The sequence below is a fragment of the Lithobates pipiens genome, unplaced genomic scaffold, assembly GCF_037356315.1.
Source record: "Lithobates pipiens isolate NorthernLeopardFrog02 unplaced genomic scaffold, aLitPip1_a1.2 Scaffold_22, whole genome shotgun sequence".
NCBI lineage: Eukaryota > Metazoa > Chordata > Amphibia > Anura > Ranidae > Lithobates > Lithobates pipiens.
The window spans coordinates 81,610,876-81,632,012 of NW_027507784.1; the positions used below are offsets into that span (position 1 = coordinate 81,610,876).

Genomic DNA, 21,137 nt, shown 5'->3' on the forward strand with positions numbered 1-21,137 from the left:
CAAACGTTTGTTGGTGGAAAATTTGAGAACCTGCTAGCCAACATTTGTTGGCAGAAAGTCCAACAACAAATGTTTTATGGAGCATACACATGGTCAGACTTTCCGCCAACAAGCTCACATCCAACATTTGTTGTTGGAAAATCCAATCATATGTACGGGACATTAGAAGTACTCTTTACCCCCCAGTGAGTTTTTTTCACCTTGAAGAGGTTAAAATGCACCTGTGCCCAGACTATGTACATATGCATGTTCATAACAAGCTGCAAAGGAGCTTTAAAACAATATATAGATGCAGACATTTAGGGGGATTTACTAAAACTGGTGCACATAGAATCTGGTGCAGCTGTGCATAGAAGCTTCTAGGTATTGTCAAAACTTAATTGAACAAGCTGAAGATAGAAGCTGATTGGTTACTATGCACAGCTGCACCAGATTTCCTGTGCATTGGTTTTAGTAAATCACCCCCATTGTGTAGAAATTCATCTCCAGAGTTCACAATTCAGACTCTGAAATTACAGCTCTTCTCTGCTTAGGTCCCAACTTCACTTAAATTAAAGGGTACTGTAACTTCACCTTTGTACACTTTTTCTAATTCCAGCTCCCCTATGCACCAATATAGCATTCATGTACTTTTTTTGCAAAAATATCAAAGCTTTCCATTAAATCTACAGCCACTTACTTTTCTTGTGGTAATCCATGTTTCCAGATGTTTCCATTTGTAATGTCTTTCTTCCTGATCAGACTTTAGGTCATGACACAGGAAGGAGTTGACCAGCTGACCTCATTAGCACACAACCTGCATCATCCACCCACCCATTACCAGGTGTATGAATGCTATATTAGTGCATAGGGGAGCTGGAATTTAGAGGAACAAAAAGTGTACAAAGGTGAACTTACCCTTTAAGTGTCTTTGGTTGTTTTTGAAGCATTTTGAAAGCAGTAGTAAACAGCTGCAGTAAAAAAAACACACCTGTAAGACAATGCCATAATGTGCTAGTACTGTATGCATCATCACAGTGTTAAGGAAACATTCATTTTACATACAGGTAAGCCTTATTATAGGCTTACCTGTAGGTAAAATCAAGAAAGTGGGCATAACTACTGCTTTAAGCAGTCATTTTTGCACACCTTTTAGACTTTTCAAAATATTTTTAGCCACTGCTAGGCAAGAAAATGCAGGTTCTTAACCACTTCAATACAGGGCACTTTCGCCCCCTTCCTTCCCAGCCCAATTTTCAGCTTTCAGCGCTCTAGCGCTTTCAGTGACAATTGCGCGGTCATGCTACACTGTACCCAAATGAAATTTTTATCATTTTGTTCGCACAAATAGAGCTTTATTTTGGTGGTATTTATTCACGACTCCGTTTTTTATTTTTTGCGATATAAGCGCAAAAAAGCGGAAATTTGGAAAAAAAAAACAATATTTTCTTTTTTCTACTTCAATAAAAATCCAATAAAATCAAATTTTGTCATAAATTTAAGCCAAAATGTATTCTGCTACATGTTTTTGGTAAAAAAAAATCCGTTAAGTGTATAATAATTGGTTTGTGTGATCACGGACATATGTAAGCAAATGATCATGTACATATGTGTGCAGGTGATCACGTACATATGTGTGCAGATAATCATTGGGACATGTGATTTTAGTGGGACATATGTGGGGGACATGTTTTTATTATTAGGGACATGTGTTTTTATTATTTGGGGACATGTATGTTTTGGGGACATGTGTGGGGACATTGTGTTTATACTGTGTGATGTGTTTACTGTGTGGTGTGTTTACTGTGTACACTAGACTGGTGATCAGTGAGTAAAAAGCTGTAAAAAGCAGCTCATACTCACTGATCAGCAGCCGGCTGCAGCGATCTGCTCTCCTCTCCACAGCGATGACTTCTGTGTGAGGAGAGGAGGAGCCGATTGCCTAGCAACCGGCTGTTTGTTTACATCACATGACGGCCGTGATTGGACACGGCCGTCATGTGATCAGGAGGGCCAATCACAGAGCCCTCCTGCCGATCTGAGATGCGCCGTGTCCGGGTGACACGGGCGCATCGGGATCGCGCCGCTGCGCGGGCGCGCGCGCGCGCGATCCTGCTACTCCTGAATGACGTTCCTGAACGTCCTATCAGGAGTAGGCGGCTCCCACCCGGCCGTATATGTGCATTGGCCGGGTGGGAAGTGGTTAAGAGAGTTTTTCAGATGCTCTCATTGAAATCAACTGGAGCCAAAACACGCAAGACTAGCCCAAAAGAAGCCCATGTACATTTTCAAGTGATCAGTGATAAGCAACAATGCGCTCAGGTGAGAAAGGGTACCATTGAATATAATGGAAATCTTAGTGTCTTATGCTTTAAATCACACTTCAAATTCAGTTGTCATCATAATCCTGACTTCACTGCCTAGTAAGGTACTGACCTGGAACAAGCATGAAGATTACAAGGTCTAAAAAGCCTGAACTTCTGCCCTGCACCCTTAAAAACAATTCAGTAATGGAAGCTTGCTCCTGTCCTCATCTATTCCCTGTAATATAGCCAAAAACTAGCAGATCAGGTTGCCTCACCCTTCTTGGCTAAAATGTGTTAAAAGAACAACAGCAAGTAATGTAAAGTTGCTTTTGTACTGTGAACAATACTTTATGCATTATACCCATCTATACCAGTAGGTGGCACTGCAGTTTTATAATGTATAATCTATGGTAATGTATTTAGAGGAAGTACCTTTGTCCCTAAGTGTGTGTAGTTGTATGCTGCTGTTTCCTGTTCCATAATAAAGACATGCTTCAATATCCTCCATGAAAGTAAAGGTATACTCTGCATACAACAAGCTTTCAGCACATGATTCAATAACCTGCTAATAAAGTGATGGCCTCATTGAACAGGTACAGACAACACCCAGACTGAACATTTCTATTGGCAAACAGTGAAAACAATGGTATGAGAAGGGGGATTAAAACACTTTGGATCTATATCTGGCTCTGGTGTAGCCACCCTAAAGGGAGTCTGTACCGAGAGAAACACGGTACCTGCCGGCCTCAACACGTTTTGAGTTGTTGAACAAGCATGCAGCTAGTGAAAACAGAAGAAAGGCAGAAGTCCTGATCTGTATACTTTTTCTAGGTCAGTGACTCAAAACTTACTAAAGCTATTGGATCAAAAAAATAGCCAGAAAACAAAGCACTCCCAATTCCAAAGGGTTCATGGCAATCAGCCTTTTCTTGGAAAAGAGATCCTTCAATTCAGAGATTTTAGGTACCCAAACAATATCAATGTACCTTCATGGCTGGACTCATTTATCAAAGCACCTGTAAGAAGAAATGCATTTGTCCAAATCAACCAGTAGGATGGTCCCTTGAATTCTCCATACTGCTCAGGGAGAACAAAAGGAAGAATTTAAAGTGGTTTTAAAGCCTTCTGTGCTGCAGGATCCTCCCAGCCCCCCTTATACTTACCTGAGCCCAATCTTGATCCAGCATTGTGCACGAGAGCACCGGCTCACTGGGCAGATTGATAGCATTGGGAGCCATTGGTTACTGCTGCTGTCAATCAAATCCTGTGACAAGGGAGAGGGGCGGGGCTGAGCCATTCTCTCTGTGTCTATAGACCTAGACAGGGTGGCTAGGGGGCAAGCCTGCGCAAGTGCCCCCATAGAAAGTGCTGGTGAGGGAACCCTAGAAGGACAAGATCTGGGACTGCTCTGTGCAATATTATTGCACAGAGCAGGTAAGTATGACATTTATTATTTTAATTTAGAAAAAAATAAGCTTTAATATCACTTAAAGTGGTTGTAAACCCTTACAACCAACTTTGACCTACAGGTAAGCCTAGATTAAGGCTTACCTGTAGGTCCAAGAAATATCTCCTAAACCTACACGGTTTAGGAGATATTTGCCGAAAGACAGGCAAACTGGGCGCACCGCGGTCAACGGCGATATGCCGCGAGTGGCGGCTCCCGTGCGTATGCGCGGGAGTGACGTCATCGCGGCTTCGCCGAATGACAGCGGCGGAGCAGCGAGACCCACCGAGAAGATGGATGCGCCAGACTACAGGGGACAGCGGTGACTTCACTGGCTCCTGTGTCAGGTAAGTGACACATAATGGACTACTATGCGATGCATAGTAGTCCATTATGCTTTACCTTTGCAGGGAATGAAAGAGGAAGTGAACCCATCAGAGTTTACTTCCTCTTTAAAGGGTAACTCCATTTTCGTGGGCAGAAAATTTAGCAAAAAAAAATAATAATTTGGTTTATACAGTTGCGACACAAGTCATATTGTAATTGAATGTTATTAAAAATTACCTTTCTATTTCAAACTGTAGTGTTGTAATTCTCTGTAAAATGCAATGTAATATGGCAACCTAGAGGCATTCTGTACACAGATGCTGTACAGAGCGCCCCCCCCCCCCCAGTAATGTTATTTCCTGCTTGTGTGATTGTCTCACTGATTTTCCCAGAAGTCTGCACTAAGATACAACATTTATTTTGTGTATCCCCTGCAATAAAAATTTAATTTTTTGGTGAGATATTCCCAAAGCAAACCCCGTCCAAAGGGATGCAGACCCTGCAATTTTCCTCTTTAGAGCCCTACAGGTACAGCAGCTGATTGATAATTACAAAACCACTCCCATACAGACTCACTCAACACATGGACACAGACAGACTGCTATTTATCCAGAATAACAAAAGGTAGGACTCTCCAACAAAGTTTGTTAAAATCCTTGCAGTGTACATAGATCACCCAGAGGGGAATATTTTTATCTCAACAAAAGTGGAGTTACTCTTTAAAAGCCCATCTCTTTAAAAAAAAACTCCATCTTTATACCTCAGTTACAAAAACGATTGGCCCAACACCTCCACTGCAGCTTCTCTGATGTTCCCCTCAGACTTACTACTTTGCGATCCAGCACCACTTCGTATCCAGGTTGAATGATGCCCAGCATTATCCAACCTGTTCCATGTGAGCCCAGGCTGTCATGGACACCCCCCCCCCCCTTAAGTGTGCATCACCATGCTGGCCTGGGCTCACAGTATAGCTGCTGATAGCTGCTGACTTTTAATAGACACACACTCATCTGTCCTAGGACCCAGCGATGTGGCCGCCCGAACAATCGATTCTCTCCCTCTCCTTTTCCAGCATTTCAACTGTGGTCACCTGGCTGTCACAGCTTGTGGCTTCACAGCCAGGTGAGCACTGCGCATGCGTGAGTCACACTGCGCTTCCTGAATGGCTGGCAATCTTCTGGGACCTGTGATTCCCAGAAGATTGCAGGGAGAGGAGAACTTCTGATTGTATCGCCTAGGTGGCCCGAGCGTAAGTGGGAGTGGGCATTTGTCAAAACTAGGTACCCGCCCCCCCCCCCCAAAAAAAAATGACATGCCAATTGTGGCATAGGAGGGGGAGGAGAGCTTAAAGGGGAACCTTTTTTGGGTGGAGTTCTGCTTTAACTATATAAGGGCTGTACTGTTCAGGAGTATAAAGGACTGTTCACCACCAAAGAAGAACCCATGGACAGGTCAGAAGACTGCACGAAAAATGGTTTGGGAGGATGTTCAAAACCTGAAGTTCAAGTTAGAAGTTAGTTGGGGTTGCTTAGAACCTGGAGTAGTAATTAGAACCTTTCCATACCCCAAGCATGTAAAAATAGCAGTACTTTCATAATCTCGTCCATCTGCTGTTTCCTTCCTTAGCCGCATGCAATCAATAACGACTAAATTAGCAAATTTGAACTTTTTGACGGAAGTCAACATCTAAGCCCTAATCTCCATCTCTGACTACTCCTCCTGCCCACTCCCATGTACAGAGAACAGTGACACATCACTGTCACGGGAAGCACAAAGATTTCCTTGTAGTGGAAGGTTGTCATGGACAGCTTGGCTTCTTCTTCTCTCTGCCGTGCATGGAACAAAATATTGGCACCCAACTATGCATCAACTGGACCTTAAAGGGGTTGTAAAGGTACATGTTTTTTCAACTTAATGCATCTTATGCATTAAGGTGAAAAAACACCTGGCAGTCACCGGCCCCCTAGAACCCCCCCCCCCCCGTTTTACTTACCTGAACCCCTTCATTCAGTCGTCGGAAGACACGCTGGGTCCTTCTCCACTTGCGCCTGGCTCTTGATTGGATAGATTAATAGCAGCTATTAGCTTCCTCTGCTGTCAATCAAATCCAATGCCACGCGCACTGGTGGGTGGGGCCGAGTCCAGCATTCTGTGTCTATAGACGCAAATACCAGACTCGGGAGCGCGCCCGCAAGGTAACCCCCTCTGGGAAGTGCTTCTCCGAGAGGGTTATCAGATGTGGGAAGGAGCCGCGAGAGCCACTGGGGGAGCCCAGAAGAGCAGGTTCGGGGGTCACTCTGCAAATTGGAGGTAAGTATGACATGTTTGTTATTTAAAAAATAAAATAAAAAAATTACCTTTACAATCACTTTAAGGAATGTGTAGGAACAGTATTTTTGTTCCATGATTAAAATCTGAATAGTTAGTCCATATATGGAAAAGGTTTTGTAACCAATGACAAAGGATAAAGGTGTTTTAATTGGTTGCTTTGGCCAACAAAAATAGACAGGGCATTTGATAAAGTAAGTCCAGGGACCTAGGAGACCTTGACTTATAACATAGGACATTTTTTTTTAATAAATAGTCAATCATCACAAAAGTGAAAAAGAGACAAAGAAACAGGATGCATTAGAGAAGAGCTGAAATAAATTACTTTAACAATGAAGAACAGGGTCATATTTACAAAGGTTCCAGGGTTTGGCACAGATAAAAATATTTGAAACAAGAGAAAAGATCCCCCTTCCCAAGCAGAACGTTACCGATCACCTTCTCACAAGCAAGCCAAAGGCCTCTCAACCACAGACACAGCGACACGGCCAACGTGTCCTACCAACGCCTCGTTCTTTCACAGCAGGATGGAAGTGACGGCAGCCATTTTGTACTTGGGCAAAGGCTCATGAACAAAATGAAAACCTCTACTGATATTTTGTACCCAACTGTTCATCATAATATAGTCCAAATAGAAGATGAACCCATCACAGTATGTGACCTCTAAATAACCGGTAGGTGCTCAAAGCGATTGCTATAGATAGAGCCATTCCAAAACCAAATAGGAAAATGCGAAGCCACCAGCACTCCAAATAATTATGATTCGTTTATTTATTGTAAACATTGTAAACGTTTATTGTAAACATGGCATCAGTACCAGGACAGGTTTGTCCAGTGACCGAGGCAAGAATGCAGAACTGTGCCCCCTCCTAATGCATGCCATAGAATGGATGTACCATCTTGTACCCATGTTTTGCCCACTTGCTCCTACTGCCCATGGTTGGCATGGAGTGTGCACTTCCCCTGCATGGCCAGTCACTTGCTTTCTTGTGGTTAGAAGGCAGATGCACATGCATTTTTGTGTCAGCTGTGGACAGATCGGGTGGACAATGTGGTAAGGGGGTGCCCCTCCCTAAAGCTGCGCCCTGGGCGGCCTTCCCTCCTGCCCAGCCTTGTCCCAGCCCTGGATGGCATCACATTAGTCATAAGAAACCAACATTTTGTGTCCTTGCAGGGTCCCTTCCTTCTAGGGTCAACTTGAGAAAGGGACCCTGTGAGGCACAAAAATGTTGGTTCCTTATGACTACGATATGTGAAATGCATTTATTTGGAGAGCTGGTGACTTTGTGTCATCATAACTTTAATATGAATTTTGCGTTTCGCATGGTATTTTTTTCATGTATGGTTTACATATTGATTGGTGGATTGGTGGCTATGGAGCAATACAGGCCTGTCGTTTTTTTAGGCACATTAGTAAAACAAAAGGCCTATTATCACTGAAACTCTTTATGCAAGGTATTCATTGGGCAAGACCAGTAATTAGGAAGGCTTATCTCTACTAATTGTTTTTATTATCCATTTTGTTGATATTAGGTAACTCAACAAAATGACTTCCTACCTCATATGTAGGCAACACATACTTTTCTTGGAAGTATGCCCATTATGACCAAGTAAGAGCCACCATTTGGTAGGCTACCACAATACTTATCTTAGTTATGGTGACCTTACTGATATAAAAGTCAATGGTACGTAGCTGTCCTGTTGACCGTAACCAACCTCCTGTACTGTGTACGTCTTTACTGTCAAACACTATTTCCAGATTCCAAGGTCCAATGTTCTTCATGGCTTTCCCAATACAAAATAGCTGCACCAAATGTGAATCAAATGGGGCTTATTCAATAAACAGTGCAAGAAACTAAGGATGGGAACCTATAACAACCAATCAGAGTTTACTTTACACCAATACAGGATTGATTGCCAATGGTACTGGATTTTCTTCTTGAACCGCTAAATTGAATAAAGATGGACTCTAGACCCTATGAAATCCCAAGAAGTATAAAACAGTCTTTGTACATATAGTAAGCCATGGCTGTTGATATCTTACCTGTCATATAGGCTATACGCATTGGGGACAGTGTGCAGGTCCATGATTTGTGCATATCTGGATTAAGGTACCGCATGTCAACTACTATGATATTGGGCAAAGCCCAGTAATGCCGGGTACACGCGGTCGGAATTTCCGACAACGAATGTTGGATGTGAGCTTGTTGTCGGAAATGCCGACTGTGTGTAGGCTCCATCGGACGTTTGCTGTCAGAATTCCCTAAAACAAAAACTTGAGAGCTGGATCTCAAATTTTTCGGACAACAAAATCCGTTGTTGTAAATTCCTAGCATGTGTAGACAATTCCGACGCACAAAATTCCACGCGTGCTCGGAGTCGAACAGAAGAGCCACACTGGCTATTGTACTTCATGTTTCTCGGCTCGTTGTACGTGTTGTACGTCACCGTGTTCTTGACGTTCGGAATTTCCGACAACATTTGTGTGACCGTGTGTATGCGAGACAAGTTTGAGCCAACATCCGTCGCAAATAAATCTACGGTTTGGCTGTCGGAAATTACGATCATGTGTACGTGGCATTACAGGTGTTTGGGAACCATATAAAATGATGCGGTGCAAAATATACATCTTGAAAAATCAGAGGTATTTTTTTTTTTTTTTTCCTTTTCTTTTTGTTTGCATAATGTTATACTTTGTTTCACTGGGTAGTATAATAACAGTGGATCTAAATCCTAAAGCTGGCTTTACATCTGTGTGTTGGGGTAACGCATAATAAAATGAGCATTTTACTGCGTGATAACGCACGATCATCCGCGTAGTGCATTGTGGTGTCATTCATTTTGAATGGTACCTTAGCACGCCTTGCAAAGGCACCCAGCACACTTGCATCACATTGTTGGGAATCGTCTGTACATAAAAAAAAAAAAAGGGGGACCTGTCTGTTTTCCATGTGCTGTGGTGCATTTTTGCAGTATTTTCTCTCTTTTTTTTTTCATTCCCTTTTGGCATCTCAGTGCTGCTGATCTCCTCCAACCTCTTTCAGCCACTTCCTCAGTTCATCATTGCTCTGGACCGACTTTCGCATTAAAGTGGACCATGCCAAAGCAATGTGTGTTGGCACAGCTGCTGGTAGTGTCCACAAGTGGAACATGTGACAAGGTGGCAACACAGGAGCGCAATCAGCAGAGAGCTGTCACTTATGAAGAGGAAGTGCCTGAACAAAGATCTTCATGGCAGGATCACCAGATACTATTTTTATGAAAATGGCCTTTGAAATGACATTAACGTGTTACAACTTATATAAGATTTCAGTGATCGAGTTTTGATCTACTTTGAAATGGTTGTAAAGGCTGAATGTTTTTTACCTTCTTACATTCCATGCAAGAAGGTAAAAAAAAAAAAAACCTTCTGTGTGCTGCTCCCACCACAGCCCCACATAATACCTGAGCCCCCTCTCGATCCAGCCATGTGCAGGAGAGACTCGGCTGTCCTGGGACTCCCTCTCCTCGGCTGATGCAGCAGCGGGTGCCCATTGGCTCCTACTGATGTCAATCACAGCCAGTGAACCAATGAGGAGAGAGCAGAGGGGGGGGGAACACAGCTCTATGTGTCTTATGAATGCATAGAGCAGCAGCTCAGGAGTGAAGCCCCCAGGGAAAGCGGCTTTCTCTGGGGAGGGCACTGCTTGAGGGGGAGGAGCCAGGAGCGCCGGGAGAGGACATGAAAAGAAGAGGACCGGGGCTCCTCTGTGCAAAACCATTACACAGAGCAGATAAGTATAACATGTTTGTTATTACAAAAAAAAAAAAAAACAAGCTTTAATATCACTTTAAGCTGGCTACACACATTACAATTTGATGGGATTGCAATAGGAAAAAATGGTGCTGTCTATAGCAAAAAAATTGGTCAGCATGAGCACACTGGCTCGGGAGTTAGCACTTCTGCCTTGCTGCACTGGGGTCCTCGGATTATCGGCATAGAGCATACCTCCCAACATTTTGAGATGGGAATGTGGGACACCTACTAGCAAAGGTATGTAGGCATAGGACACGCCCCTGTCACGCCCCCTTAAAGGAGAATTAACCAACAAAAAAGGTTAATTAAATCCACAAGTGCTTTTTTTTTTTACCACTATTATTCCTTTATATTGGCTCTTAAAATGTACAAATGCAGCAATTTAGAAATTGGATGAAAGGTTTAGCGCTGGGAAACACTTTTTGAAAGATAAAAAGTGCATTTTATATACAACTATATGGATCAGACCAAAATGAGGGACAAATGAGTAGGAATGAGGGACAGAGGGACATTGCTCCAAATCAGGGACAGTCGGGAGGTATGGCATAGAGTTTGCTTGCTCTCCCTGTGCTTTTGTGGGTTTCCTCCTACACTCAAAAGACTCGCTGGTGGGCTAATTGGCAGCTGTCTAAATTGATCCTAGTAGACTATACACTCCTTGGCAGCAGGGACTTGTGAGAATGTACAGTATTTAAAGTATTGTATAAACTGACAGCACTATAGAAATATCTGAAACAAATAATAGGAGATGGGGGATGTTTTGCTAAATGAACTGCGCTTGGTTCTATAATATATACGGCTGTACGCTTTATTAACAATCTCCTTGAGGCTGGATTCACACCACTGCAAATTGGATGAGAGGTTTTCCGCATCCGATTCCAAATAGCAGAAGATTTTGTCCGGCTCTCTATGGAGCCGGTGTTCTGGCATATAGCGTCCGTCCATCGGATAGTGTCCACCTCGTACTGCGCAGGCGCAGTATGGAGCAGAAGGAGATTCGGAAAATGTCCGAAGATGAACGGCGCCTGCGCCGTGAGTGGAGGTGGTAGCCCCACCATCCAAGTGGACATAGGGCTGCAAATATTAGAGGGCCCCTCGCGGGCTCGCTTCGCTCGCCGCGCTTCGGGCACAGCCTCGCTTCACTTGGCTCTTTTTATTCCAACTCTATGTCCACATGGATGGTGGGGCTAGGACCTGGACTCACGGCGCAGGCGCCATTCATCTTCGTCTATTTTCGGAATCTGTGTGTGCTGTGTACTGCGCGTGCGCAGTACACAGCGGACACTATCCGATGGGGGACACAATGTGATAGGACACCGGCTCACATATCTCCGCTGCGGCTCCGGAGTGAATTTGCAAGTCCTGTGCGTCTTTTGGTCCGTTTCAGGTCCAAAATTAGCCAAAAATTTGGGCTGAAATCGAATGTGCATCGGTGAACCAAGACGCACCGAACCCCCTGCTGGGAGCCGCTTGCGGCGATAGTGTGAACCCAAAGCTGAATCCTGGGATCAGTAAATATTGTCTAAATCCATTCATCATGTATACATACCTCTCAACATTTAGAGATGAGAATGAGGGACACCTACTTGCAAATGTATGTAGGCATAGGATACGCCCCCCCTGACACACACCCTTAACCGCTTGCGGACCAGCCGCCGCAGTTTTACTACTGCAGCTTGGCTCCGCTGCGCAAAATCGTGTTATTGTACGTGATCTCGTGAGGTCTGTATAGCAGGTGTGTGTGCCCGCTGCAAACTCCGTGAGTCAGACTGCGGGATCCGCGGACTCGATATCCGTGGGGATACCCGCGATCGTCTCATGGAGAGGAAGAACGGAGAGATGCTAAAGTAAACAAGCATCTCCCGTTCTGCCTAGCAACAGTGTCACTGATCACAGCTCCCTGTAATCGGGAGCGGAGATCAGTGACGTGTCACACACAGCCCCTCTCCCCTACAGTTAGAATCACTCCCTAGGACACACTTAACCCCTACAGCACCACATAGTGGTTAACCCCTTCACTGCCAGTCGCCTTTACACAGTAATCAATCCATTTATAATCGCACAGATCGCTGTATAAATGTGAATGGTCCCAAAATCATGCTAAAAGCGTTCGATGTGTCCGCCATAATGTTGCAGCCACGATAAAAATCGATGATCGCCTGCCATTACTAGTAAAATAAAAATTAATAGTAAAAATGCCATAAAACTATCCCCAATTTTGTAGACGCTATAACTTTTGCGCAAATCAATCAATATACGCTTATTGCGATTTGTTTTTACCAAAAATATGTAGAAGAATACGTATCAGCCAAAACTGAGGAAAAAAATTTTTTTATCGATTTTTGGGGAATATTTATTATAGCAAAGAGTAAAAAAAAAAAATTTTTTTCAAAATTGTCGCTCTTATTTTGTTTATAGTGCAAAAAATAAAAACCGCAGGGGTGATCAAATACCACCAAAAGAAAGCTCTATTTGTGGGGGGAAAAAAAGACGTCAATTTTGTTTGGGAGCCACGTCACACGACCGCGCTGTTGTCAGTAAAAGCGACGCAGTGCCGATTCGCAAAAAGTGCTCAGGAAGGGGGTAAATTCTTCTGGTTAACCATAAAAAAAAGGTTAATTAAATCCACAAGGACTTTTTTTTTTACCACTTCTATTCTTTTAGATTGGCGTTTATATTTACAAATACAGCCATTTGGATGAAAGGTTTAGCACTGGGAAACAATTTTGAAAGATAAAAAGTGCGTTTTAGATGCAACTATATGGATCAGACCAAAATGAGGGACAAATGGGGGGCAAAGAGGGACATTGCTCCAAATCAGAGACTGTCCCTCCAAATCAGGGACAGTTGGGAGCTATGTGTATATTCTCCTTTGAAACTTGCTGTGCTTTGTGTATTTCGTCCAGATCTGTGTGAGACTTTTCCTTCCTATGACAAAGTCCGCTCGCCGCTGCTCTCTCTGCTTGTGCAGGGTGACTGGTCTTGTCTCCGCCCCCTCCTGTAATTTTCTGCAGGCAGCCTGTAGTGGGTGGAGCCTGCTGGCCCCTCCCACTGCTCTGCACAGGCTGTGTACAGCACAGGGATGGTGTCGCTGATACTTTTATAAGGTCATTTCTGGGTTTGCAAAAGCATTAGGTGCACATAAAGTGGATTTCCATTTTTTTGTAGCTATAGAGGAATATATTTAAGTGGATGTTTGGGGGTCTGGAGTTCAGCTTTAAATTCAATAACAACTATTACTATACAGTGGGAAGACCTATCCAAACAATCCATTGGATATACATGGGATATTCCATTGGATATACACCCTGTCCGCTAGGCCCTCGTGCTGATAGCTGTTGATAAATCGAATGAAGTCTGTACAATCCCATTGTAACATGTGTAGCCAGCTTTAGCCTCAGATTTAAGCATTCAATAGATCTGCATCGTCTAATAGAAACTGATATAATATATATGATTGGCACCTAAGGGTCACTGCCCAGCACACCCAGGTCCATATTCATCAAAGTGCCTGAAAACAATCTTCCATGCTGTCGGCTTTTTAATTTCTTTCTCCCAGGCCTAACTGCAATGGTTGCTATAGGCAACAAGGTCAGTTCCTCCTTCAGACAGCATGATAAATAAAGCTGTGCTATACACTAGTAGATTTTGGAACAAAAATTCTCAGTAAAGTCGATGGTAGGGATGCACCGAAATATATCGGCCACCGAAAATTATCAGCTGAAAATAGGGCTATTGGCTAGAGAAAGAAAAGGTACCGATAATGGCATGCTGCGTCCCATTGACGTCAATGTAAAATCGCTTCCCTTTGACTTCAATGCAAAAACGCCTCCTAGTGGCTTCAATGCAAAACCGAGTCCCATTGACTTCAGTCCAAAAAAAGGCCCCCTATTGAATTCAATGCAAAATCGCATCCCTTTGACTTCAATACAAAAACACCAGCCACATTCATTAAATTATTATTATTATTTTTTTAAACTGTCCATTTTGGCTTTCAGCCAAGCTCCAAAACGTCTCCTAGTGACTTCTTTGCAAATACGCCCCCTAGTCACTTAAATGCAAAATCAGTCCCTATTGACTTTAATCCAAAAAAGGCCCCCTATTGACTTCAATGCAAAATTGTGTCCCATTAACGTCAATGCAAAATTGTGTTCCATTGACTTCAATGCAAAAACTCCAGCCACATTCATTAAATTATTATTATTATTTATTTAAACTGTCCATTTTGGCTTTCAGCCAAGCCCCAAAATGCCTCCTAGTGACTTCAATACAAATACAGCCCCTAGTGACGTCAATGCAAAATCGGTTCCAATTGACTTCAATGCAAATACGCCCCCTAGTGACTTCAATGCAAAAACGCCCCTCAGTAGTAATAGGGCTATCGGCTAGAGAAAGAAAAGGTACCGATAATGGCATGCTGCGTCCCATTGACGTCAATGTAAAATTGCTTCCCTTTGACTTCAATGCAAAAAAGCCTCCTAGTGGCTTCAATGCAAAACCGAGTCCTATTGACTTCAATGCAAAAACTCCAGCCACATTCATTAAATTATTATTATTTGTTTTAAACTGTCCATTTCGGTTTTCATACAAGCGCAAAAAAAGGTTCCTAGTGACTTCAATGCAAATTTGTCCCCTAGTGACTTCAATGCAAAATCACTTCCAGTTGACTTCAATGCAAAAACACCAGCCACATTTATTAAATTATCTATATTTTTTTTTTTAAACTGTCCATTTTGTTTTTCAGCCAAGCCCCAAAACGCCTCCTAGTGACTTCAATGCAAAATCGGTTCCAATTGACTTCAATGCAAAAACGCCCCCTAGTGACTTCAATGCAAAATCAGTTCCAATTGACTTCAATGGAAAAACGCCCCCTAGTGACTTCAATGCAAAATCAGTTCCAATTGACTTCAATGCAAATACGCCCCCTGGTGACTTCAATGCAAAATCAGTTCCAATTGACTTCAATGCAAAAACGCCCCCTGGTCACTTCAATGCAAAATTGCATCCCATTGCCTTCAATCCAAAAAGGCCCCCCATTGACTTCAATGCAAAGTCACGTCCCATTGACTTCAATGCAAAAACATCAGCCGCATTAAATAATAATAAAAAAAAAAAATGTAATTGTCCATTTCGGTTTTCAGCCAAGCCCATTCTGAATTTTCGGTTTCGGCACAGGAATTTTCATTTCAGTGCACCGCTAGTCGATGACTTAGAGAATGTCGTTTGAAAGTTTGAATGAAAACTTCACTAAAAAGTTTGAATTTTCACCTCACTGTCTTAGAAAACGTACATCAATTTGACTCCACTAGAATTGAAGAAGCATTGTTAAAATAAAATATTTCATACAATATTCTACTAGTGTACGGCCAACTTAAGGCCACGTGTTCGGTGAGTATACACCACGACATGCGCCTTTCCTTGTACCTATCCCCAGATTTACAAACCATCCGCGATCCATCTTGTGCTGCATATCATAAAATAGGAGTAAACTTCCGATATACAATTAGTGGACCTCCAGCTGTTGCAGAACTACAAGTCCCATGAGGCATAGCAAGACTCTGACAGCCACAAGCATGACACCCAGAGGCAGAGGCATGATGGGATTTGTAGTTTTGCAACAGCTGGAGGTCCGCTAGATGCATATCCCTGTTATATGGGGTCAATGAATGAATGACATGAGACTCTTACACTGTGTCTGCGTCTTTTTGTTTTTTTGGTGATATCCCCTCAACAACAACCACACCGCAACACGCACTTGAAACACACCGCGTTCTGCCGCCCTCCCCACCCATAACAATAATTTAAAAATCACCCATTGAAAAGCTCCAGAAAAGTCTAATACACCGACCAAATCAGTCTTGTGGCTTTTTTTTCCTGAAATGAAGGTTTTTTTTTTTTTTTTCGTCTCTCCCGTTGGATCCTTCAAGTTCTGAGTCTCCTTATAACGTTGATCGTTTTCTGCAGAATATACACGATGTACACGAGTCTGCGTTTTTGTACGCTGAAATAAAAAACATGCCCCGGAGTTACTATACTTGGCCAGCAGATGACATTGTAATAGGCTCAGGAAAGCAGAAGCTTGGAGACGAAATTCGATGGGGGTGTTAGGCACAAAAGCGTACCGCCTGGCTGGGTCATCCAGTGGATTCGGTCTCGAAGACAGAGGGGTTTGGAGAAGGCCCACATAGGGAGAGGTCTTGAAGTAGCAGTGCAGGGAGGTAGGTAGGAATGGCTATGTGATGAGTGACTGTAGAGAGGTAGGTGGGAGTCAATGCAGAGTGGACGCAGTTTATGGAGGGTCCTGATGCTCCTCGTTGTGCCGGCACAGTTGTTGGAATGTCGCGGTGGGTGATGGATCTCCCCGATGGAGTTCTTACAGCGCAATGCCTGAGTGTCGGACTGACCCCAATATTTTCTTTTTATTCCTACCATTCCTCCCCTCTTTCTTCATTCTGTGTTATACGCGGACAGCCGACGCCGCTCCCGCAGTCAGCGGCACGCGGGATCCACAGTCATAGTCCAGGTCCACTACCGTGTGAGCTCCAGTGATCCGGCCTCGGGAAGAACCCGACTGCTGGTCTCTGAAACTCTGAATGTAGCGCTGCAGAGGAAGGGGGAGATGTATAAGCATCAACTGAAAACATATTACATTATTTAGGAACATAGAAAAGTGACAGCAGAAAAAGACTAGTTGAGTCTGCCTATTTTTTATTTTTTTTGTTTGTTTTTTGGGGTTTATTTTTTTTTCCATTAACTTTATATGTTTGCCCCAAGCATGTTTGAAGCCATTTACTGTTGACTGCCTCGCTACCTCTGCTGGTAGTTTATTCCATGGGCTGGCTGAATTATCTCTATGGGCTCACTCGTCAAAATCATGTGTTTTAGTGCAGCCGTTGCCAACCAGTGATTCTGGTGTTCCCCATGGGTTCTGCCATTAATCACCATTGTGGGGGATGTAACCAGTGTTGTTCTCAATTCGCACTGACGGTATTGACTGATACCCAATGCCTCCTCTGTAGTTCCGGTTCCTGTGAACTCAGAGAGAGGCGCCGGGAGTAGTGTAGAGAGCGAAAGGTGAAGGAGCAGGGGAATTCCAATGGCAGCACTGATCACAGACTGTGGGAGGGAGCACGGAGCTCGAGCACATGCATGGATAAGGAGATGAGATCCAATGATGAGTCAGTGTAGGGCAGCAGTGTGATGCAGAGTGCTTGGCGGGTGAGGGGGTGGGAGAGGGGATCAGAGAGGGGGGTCAGAGAGCCGGAGCATTGAGTGTATAAGGCTTGTAAAATTCATGTTATTGGGCCACAGGATTCAAAATTGTGAGTTTAGTGGTCTGTGAGGTCCAAAAGTTTGGCCACCACTGTTTTGGTGTATTTTTAATCAATCCCAGCTGGCGGGACCTGGCAGTGTTGCAGCACGGCGATGAAGCCCACTGCTGTTCTGCCATATATGTACATGGCAAAAGGGAAGTGGTTAAAGAAGAACTGAGTCCTTCAACTTTCCAGGCTCAGGGAACCCCTCCTAATAGTTACTATATCACCAGCTCATTGTACATTAGTGCGATGGTCAGTGTGAAGAATGCTCCTTATATTGTAATCAGTGGGAAAAATGCTCATTACATTGATGGTCAGTGGGAAGAATGTTCCTTACATTGATAGCCAGTGGGAAGAATGCCCCTTACATTGGTGATCAGTGGGAAGAATGCTCCTTACATTGGTGATCAGTGGGAAGAATGCCCCTTACATTGGTGATCAGTGGGAAGAATGCCCCTTACATTGATGGCTAGTAGGAATAATGTCTCTTACATTGGCAGTCGGTGTGAAGAATGCCCCTTACATTGATGGCCAGTGTGAAGAATGCCCCTTACATTGGCAGTCAGTGTGAAGAATGCTCCTTACATTGGTGGCCAGTGGGAAGAATGCCCCTTACATTGATGGCCAGTGGGAAGAAAGAAGCAATTAATTAAAAATTAACATATTTGTACTGTAGCATATTCGGTCTTTTTCTGCCATCATCCTATGTTCCTATATTTCTATCCCATAACCACATAACACAAGGGGGAGGGGGAGGGGGGATCAAATAGGATGCACATAACAGATCACTTACTGGGGAAATGACATCGCCATCGAACCGGCGGATAGGAGTGGGCTTCCTCCGGAAGGCGGGCTCGGGTGGGTGTGGTGTTTTGTGCTGAGGATGAGGATGATGGTGGTGAGGCTTCTTCTTCCTCTTCTTTTTCTCCTTGCGCTCCTCTCTCTGTTTTATCTTCATGAGTTGGACCCGACGTTGCTGCCGGCTAATGATAACTGGTAGGGACAAGGGGAAAAAAAAAGGTTATGTTGTGTATCTTATATGAATACATAATTTACAAATACACGCTCCCAACTGTCCCAAATTTGGAGGAACTATCCCTCTGTTTAACTAAATCCCTCTGTCCTCCTTTCCCTTTCATGGCCCTCTTTCTGGTATGATGTATAGACCTGTATAAAAATGTATAAGAGTTTTTTTTACATGAAACCCTTTATCAAACATCTGAGTTACTGTACTTCCAATTTTGAAAAGCCAGCATAAAGGAAAGGTAGTGGAGAAATATACACTTGTTAGCACAATCAATCATTTTTTGTGTAATTATTTTTTTGTGGTCTGCAGGGGTGTGTCCAACATGTCCGCCATAATGTCGCAGTCCCGATAAAAATCACAGAACGCCACCATTAATAGTAAAAAAAAAAAAAAAATTGTATGTAAAAATGCCATAAAACTATCCCCTATTTTGTAGACGATATAACTTTTGTGCAAACCAATCAACATAAGCTTATTGCGATTTTTCTTACCAAAAACATGTAGAAGAATACATACTGGCTTAAAAAATATTTGAAGCCTATTTATTATAGAAAAAAGTTTAAAATATTGTTTTTTTTTTTTTTAAATTGTCGCTCTTTTTTTGTTTACATCACAAAAAAAAAAAAAAAAAAAAAAAAAAAACACGTAGGTGATCAAATACCATCAAAAAAAAGCTCTATTTGTGGGAAAAAAAGGATGCCAATTTTATTTGGGTACAGCATCGCACGACCACAAAATTGTTAAATCGACGCAGTGCCGTATCGCAAAAAATGTCCTGGTCAGGAAGTGGGTAAATAAGCCTTCTGGGTATCAACTGCTCTCAACAGCCCCCCCCCCCCCAACACTTACCTGGGCCCTATCTCAATCCAGTGTTTTGCATGAGAGCAGCGGCTCTCCCAGGTCTGTCGCCTCTTTGGCTCACACAGCCAGTGAGACAGTGAGGAGAGAGCGGGGGGCGGGGCCGAGCCACGCTCTGCGTGTGAATGGACATACAGAGTGCGGCACAGCAGCAAGCCTGATCGAGTGCCCCCTTAGCAAGGGGGATGCTATTGGGGACACTAGGCAAAAGGGAGGAGCCAGGACCACCAGCGGGGACCCAAAAGGCATGAATGAGTGAGTTTGGGGTGTAGGAACTTGACTGGCCTGCATAGAGTCCTGACCTCAACCCGATAGAACACCTTTGGGATGAATTAGAGCAGAGACTGCGAGCCTTCTCATCCAACATCAGTGCCTGACATCACAAATGCTGACTAATTTAGGTGCTGCCTGCTTAACAGAGAGCAGTGATTGATGAGTGAGGTCTGCTCAGTGTGCTCTGATGCTGATTCATGCTGTCCTGGGGATATCACACACATAGTAAAGAGTCATACTGGACAGTGGGAGCAAACCCAGCAGGTGAGAGCTTGGATGTAGATACAACCCTGGCCAATTAGCAGTGGAGGTGCCCCATTGCATGCTGGGAGACTGTATTTTTATTTTAGGAGCACATGGGCTCAGGGTTCCAGTCCAGTCCACCTCTAAGGAGAGAGGTTCTGGTGGGGAGGAGGCGGCTGACTCTCCCCAGTGTGGAAGGCCATGTGGCCTTAGATTGCAGCTCTGAGGGCCTGAAGCCTGCAAGCTACAACCCAGGGTTCCTGTGCAAGCTGACTGAGGGAGAAAGTCTATGGATCTGGTTGTGTGTCACTGGTATAGAGTGTCGCTTGGAAGTTGGGAGGAGGCTACCAGCTGTCCCTGGACATTTTGGGAGTACAGACCCTGAAAGGATCCTTGAGACTGAGTGTGTGTTGCTGAAATCTCCCTCTGGTCCTAGAAGTTAGCATACTGGGTGCGTGAGCTAAAAGAGACACTGGCTAGTGTCTTGAAGACTTTTTCTTCCATACAGGCCCTGCATGGTTCAGCAGATCACCTGCTTCCACATTACTACAGAGATAGAGTTGTCCTCGCTTGTGAATAGTTACTTGGAGTATCCTACTAATTTCCTTCTCCTATCCAAGTTCTCCAAATAAAACATAAAATAAAAACCCTAGACTGGTCGTTGTAGACAATGAGCAGAAAAGTGTGTGCACCAGGCTTTGTGAAATACCATGTAACTGGCTGCAGGATAATCAGTGGGAAGCCCAGGGGACAAGTATTCCAGCAGTTCCTGTGGGAGCGGTGCTACATTTGGTGGCTCATCCTGGATAAAATCCCCCTGAAATATCGCAGCAGTGATTGATATCGGCAACCGTCAAGTAAAGTGTCTAAGAAATTGTAATTTTTTACTGTGTGGATTGTGGGACCGCAATCGAAGAGAAACTGTGTTGTGCCATGGAAGGGAATGTCCACTCTACAGTGATCAATGCATGTGCAATTCCAAGTGATGGCATGGCACCTAGCTGTGTGAAATCCCATGTAGCTGACTGCAGGATAATCAGTGGAAATCCCAGGGGACAAGTATTCCAGCAGTGCCTGTGGGAGCGGTGCTACATTTGGGGGCTCGTCCAAGATAAATTGCCCCTGAAATATCACAGCAGTGATTGATATCGGCAATGGTCAAGTAAAGTGTCTAAAAAAAATTCATTTTTTAGTGTGTGGATTGCAGGACCACAATCAAAGAGAAATTGTGTTGTGC

The 21,137-nt window shown here is 43.7% G+C and overlaps 1 protein-coding gene across 2 annotated transcripts in view; it reads right to left on the reverse strand.

Annotated features, from left to right (window-relative positions):
- Positions 1 to 6,692: 6,692 nt before the first annotated feature.
- TMEM198 (transmembrane protein 198) overlaps positions 6,693 to 21,137 on the reverse strand; it is an 83,131-nt gene continuing 68,686 nt past the window's right edge. For both annotated transcript variants that reach the window (XM_077447795.1, XM_077447796.1), the window contains exons 4-5: positions 18,293 to 18,492; positions 6,693 to 16,784 (exon numbers count right to left, since the gene is read on the reverse strand). In XM_077447795.1, the coding sequence (XP_077303921.1) occupies positions 16,641 to 16,784; positions 18,293 to 18,492 (344 nt within the window). In that variant the 3' untranslated portion in view covers positions 6,693 to 16,640. The remainder of the gene's footprint in view (positions 16,785 to 18,292; positions 18,493 to 21,137) is intronic.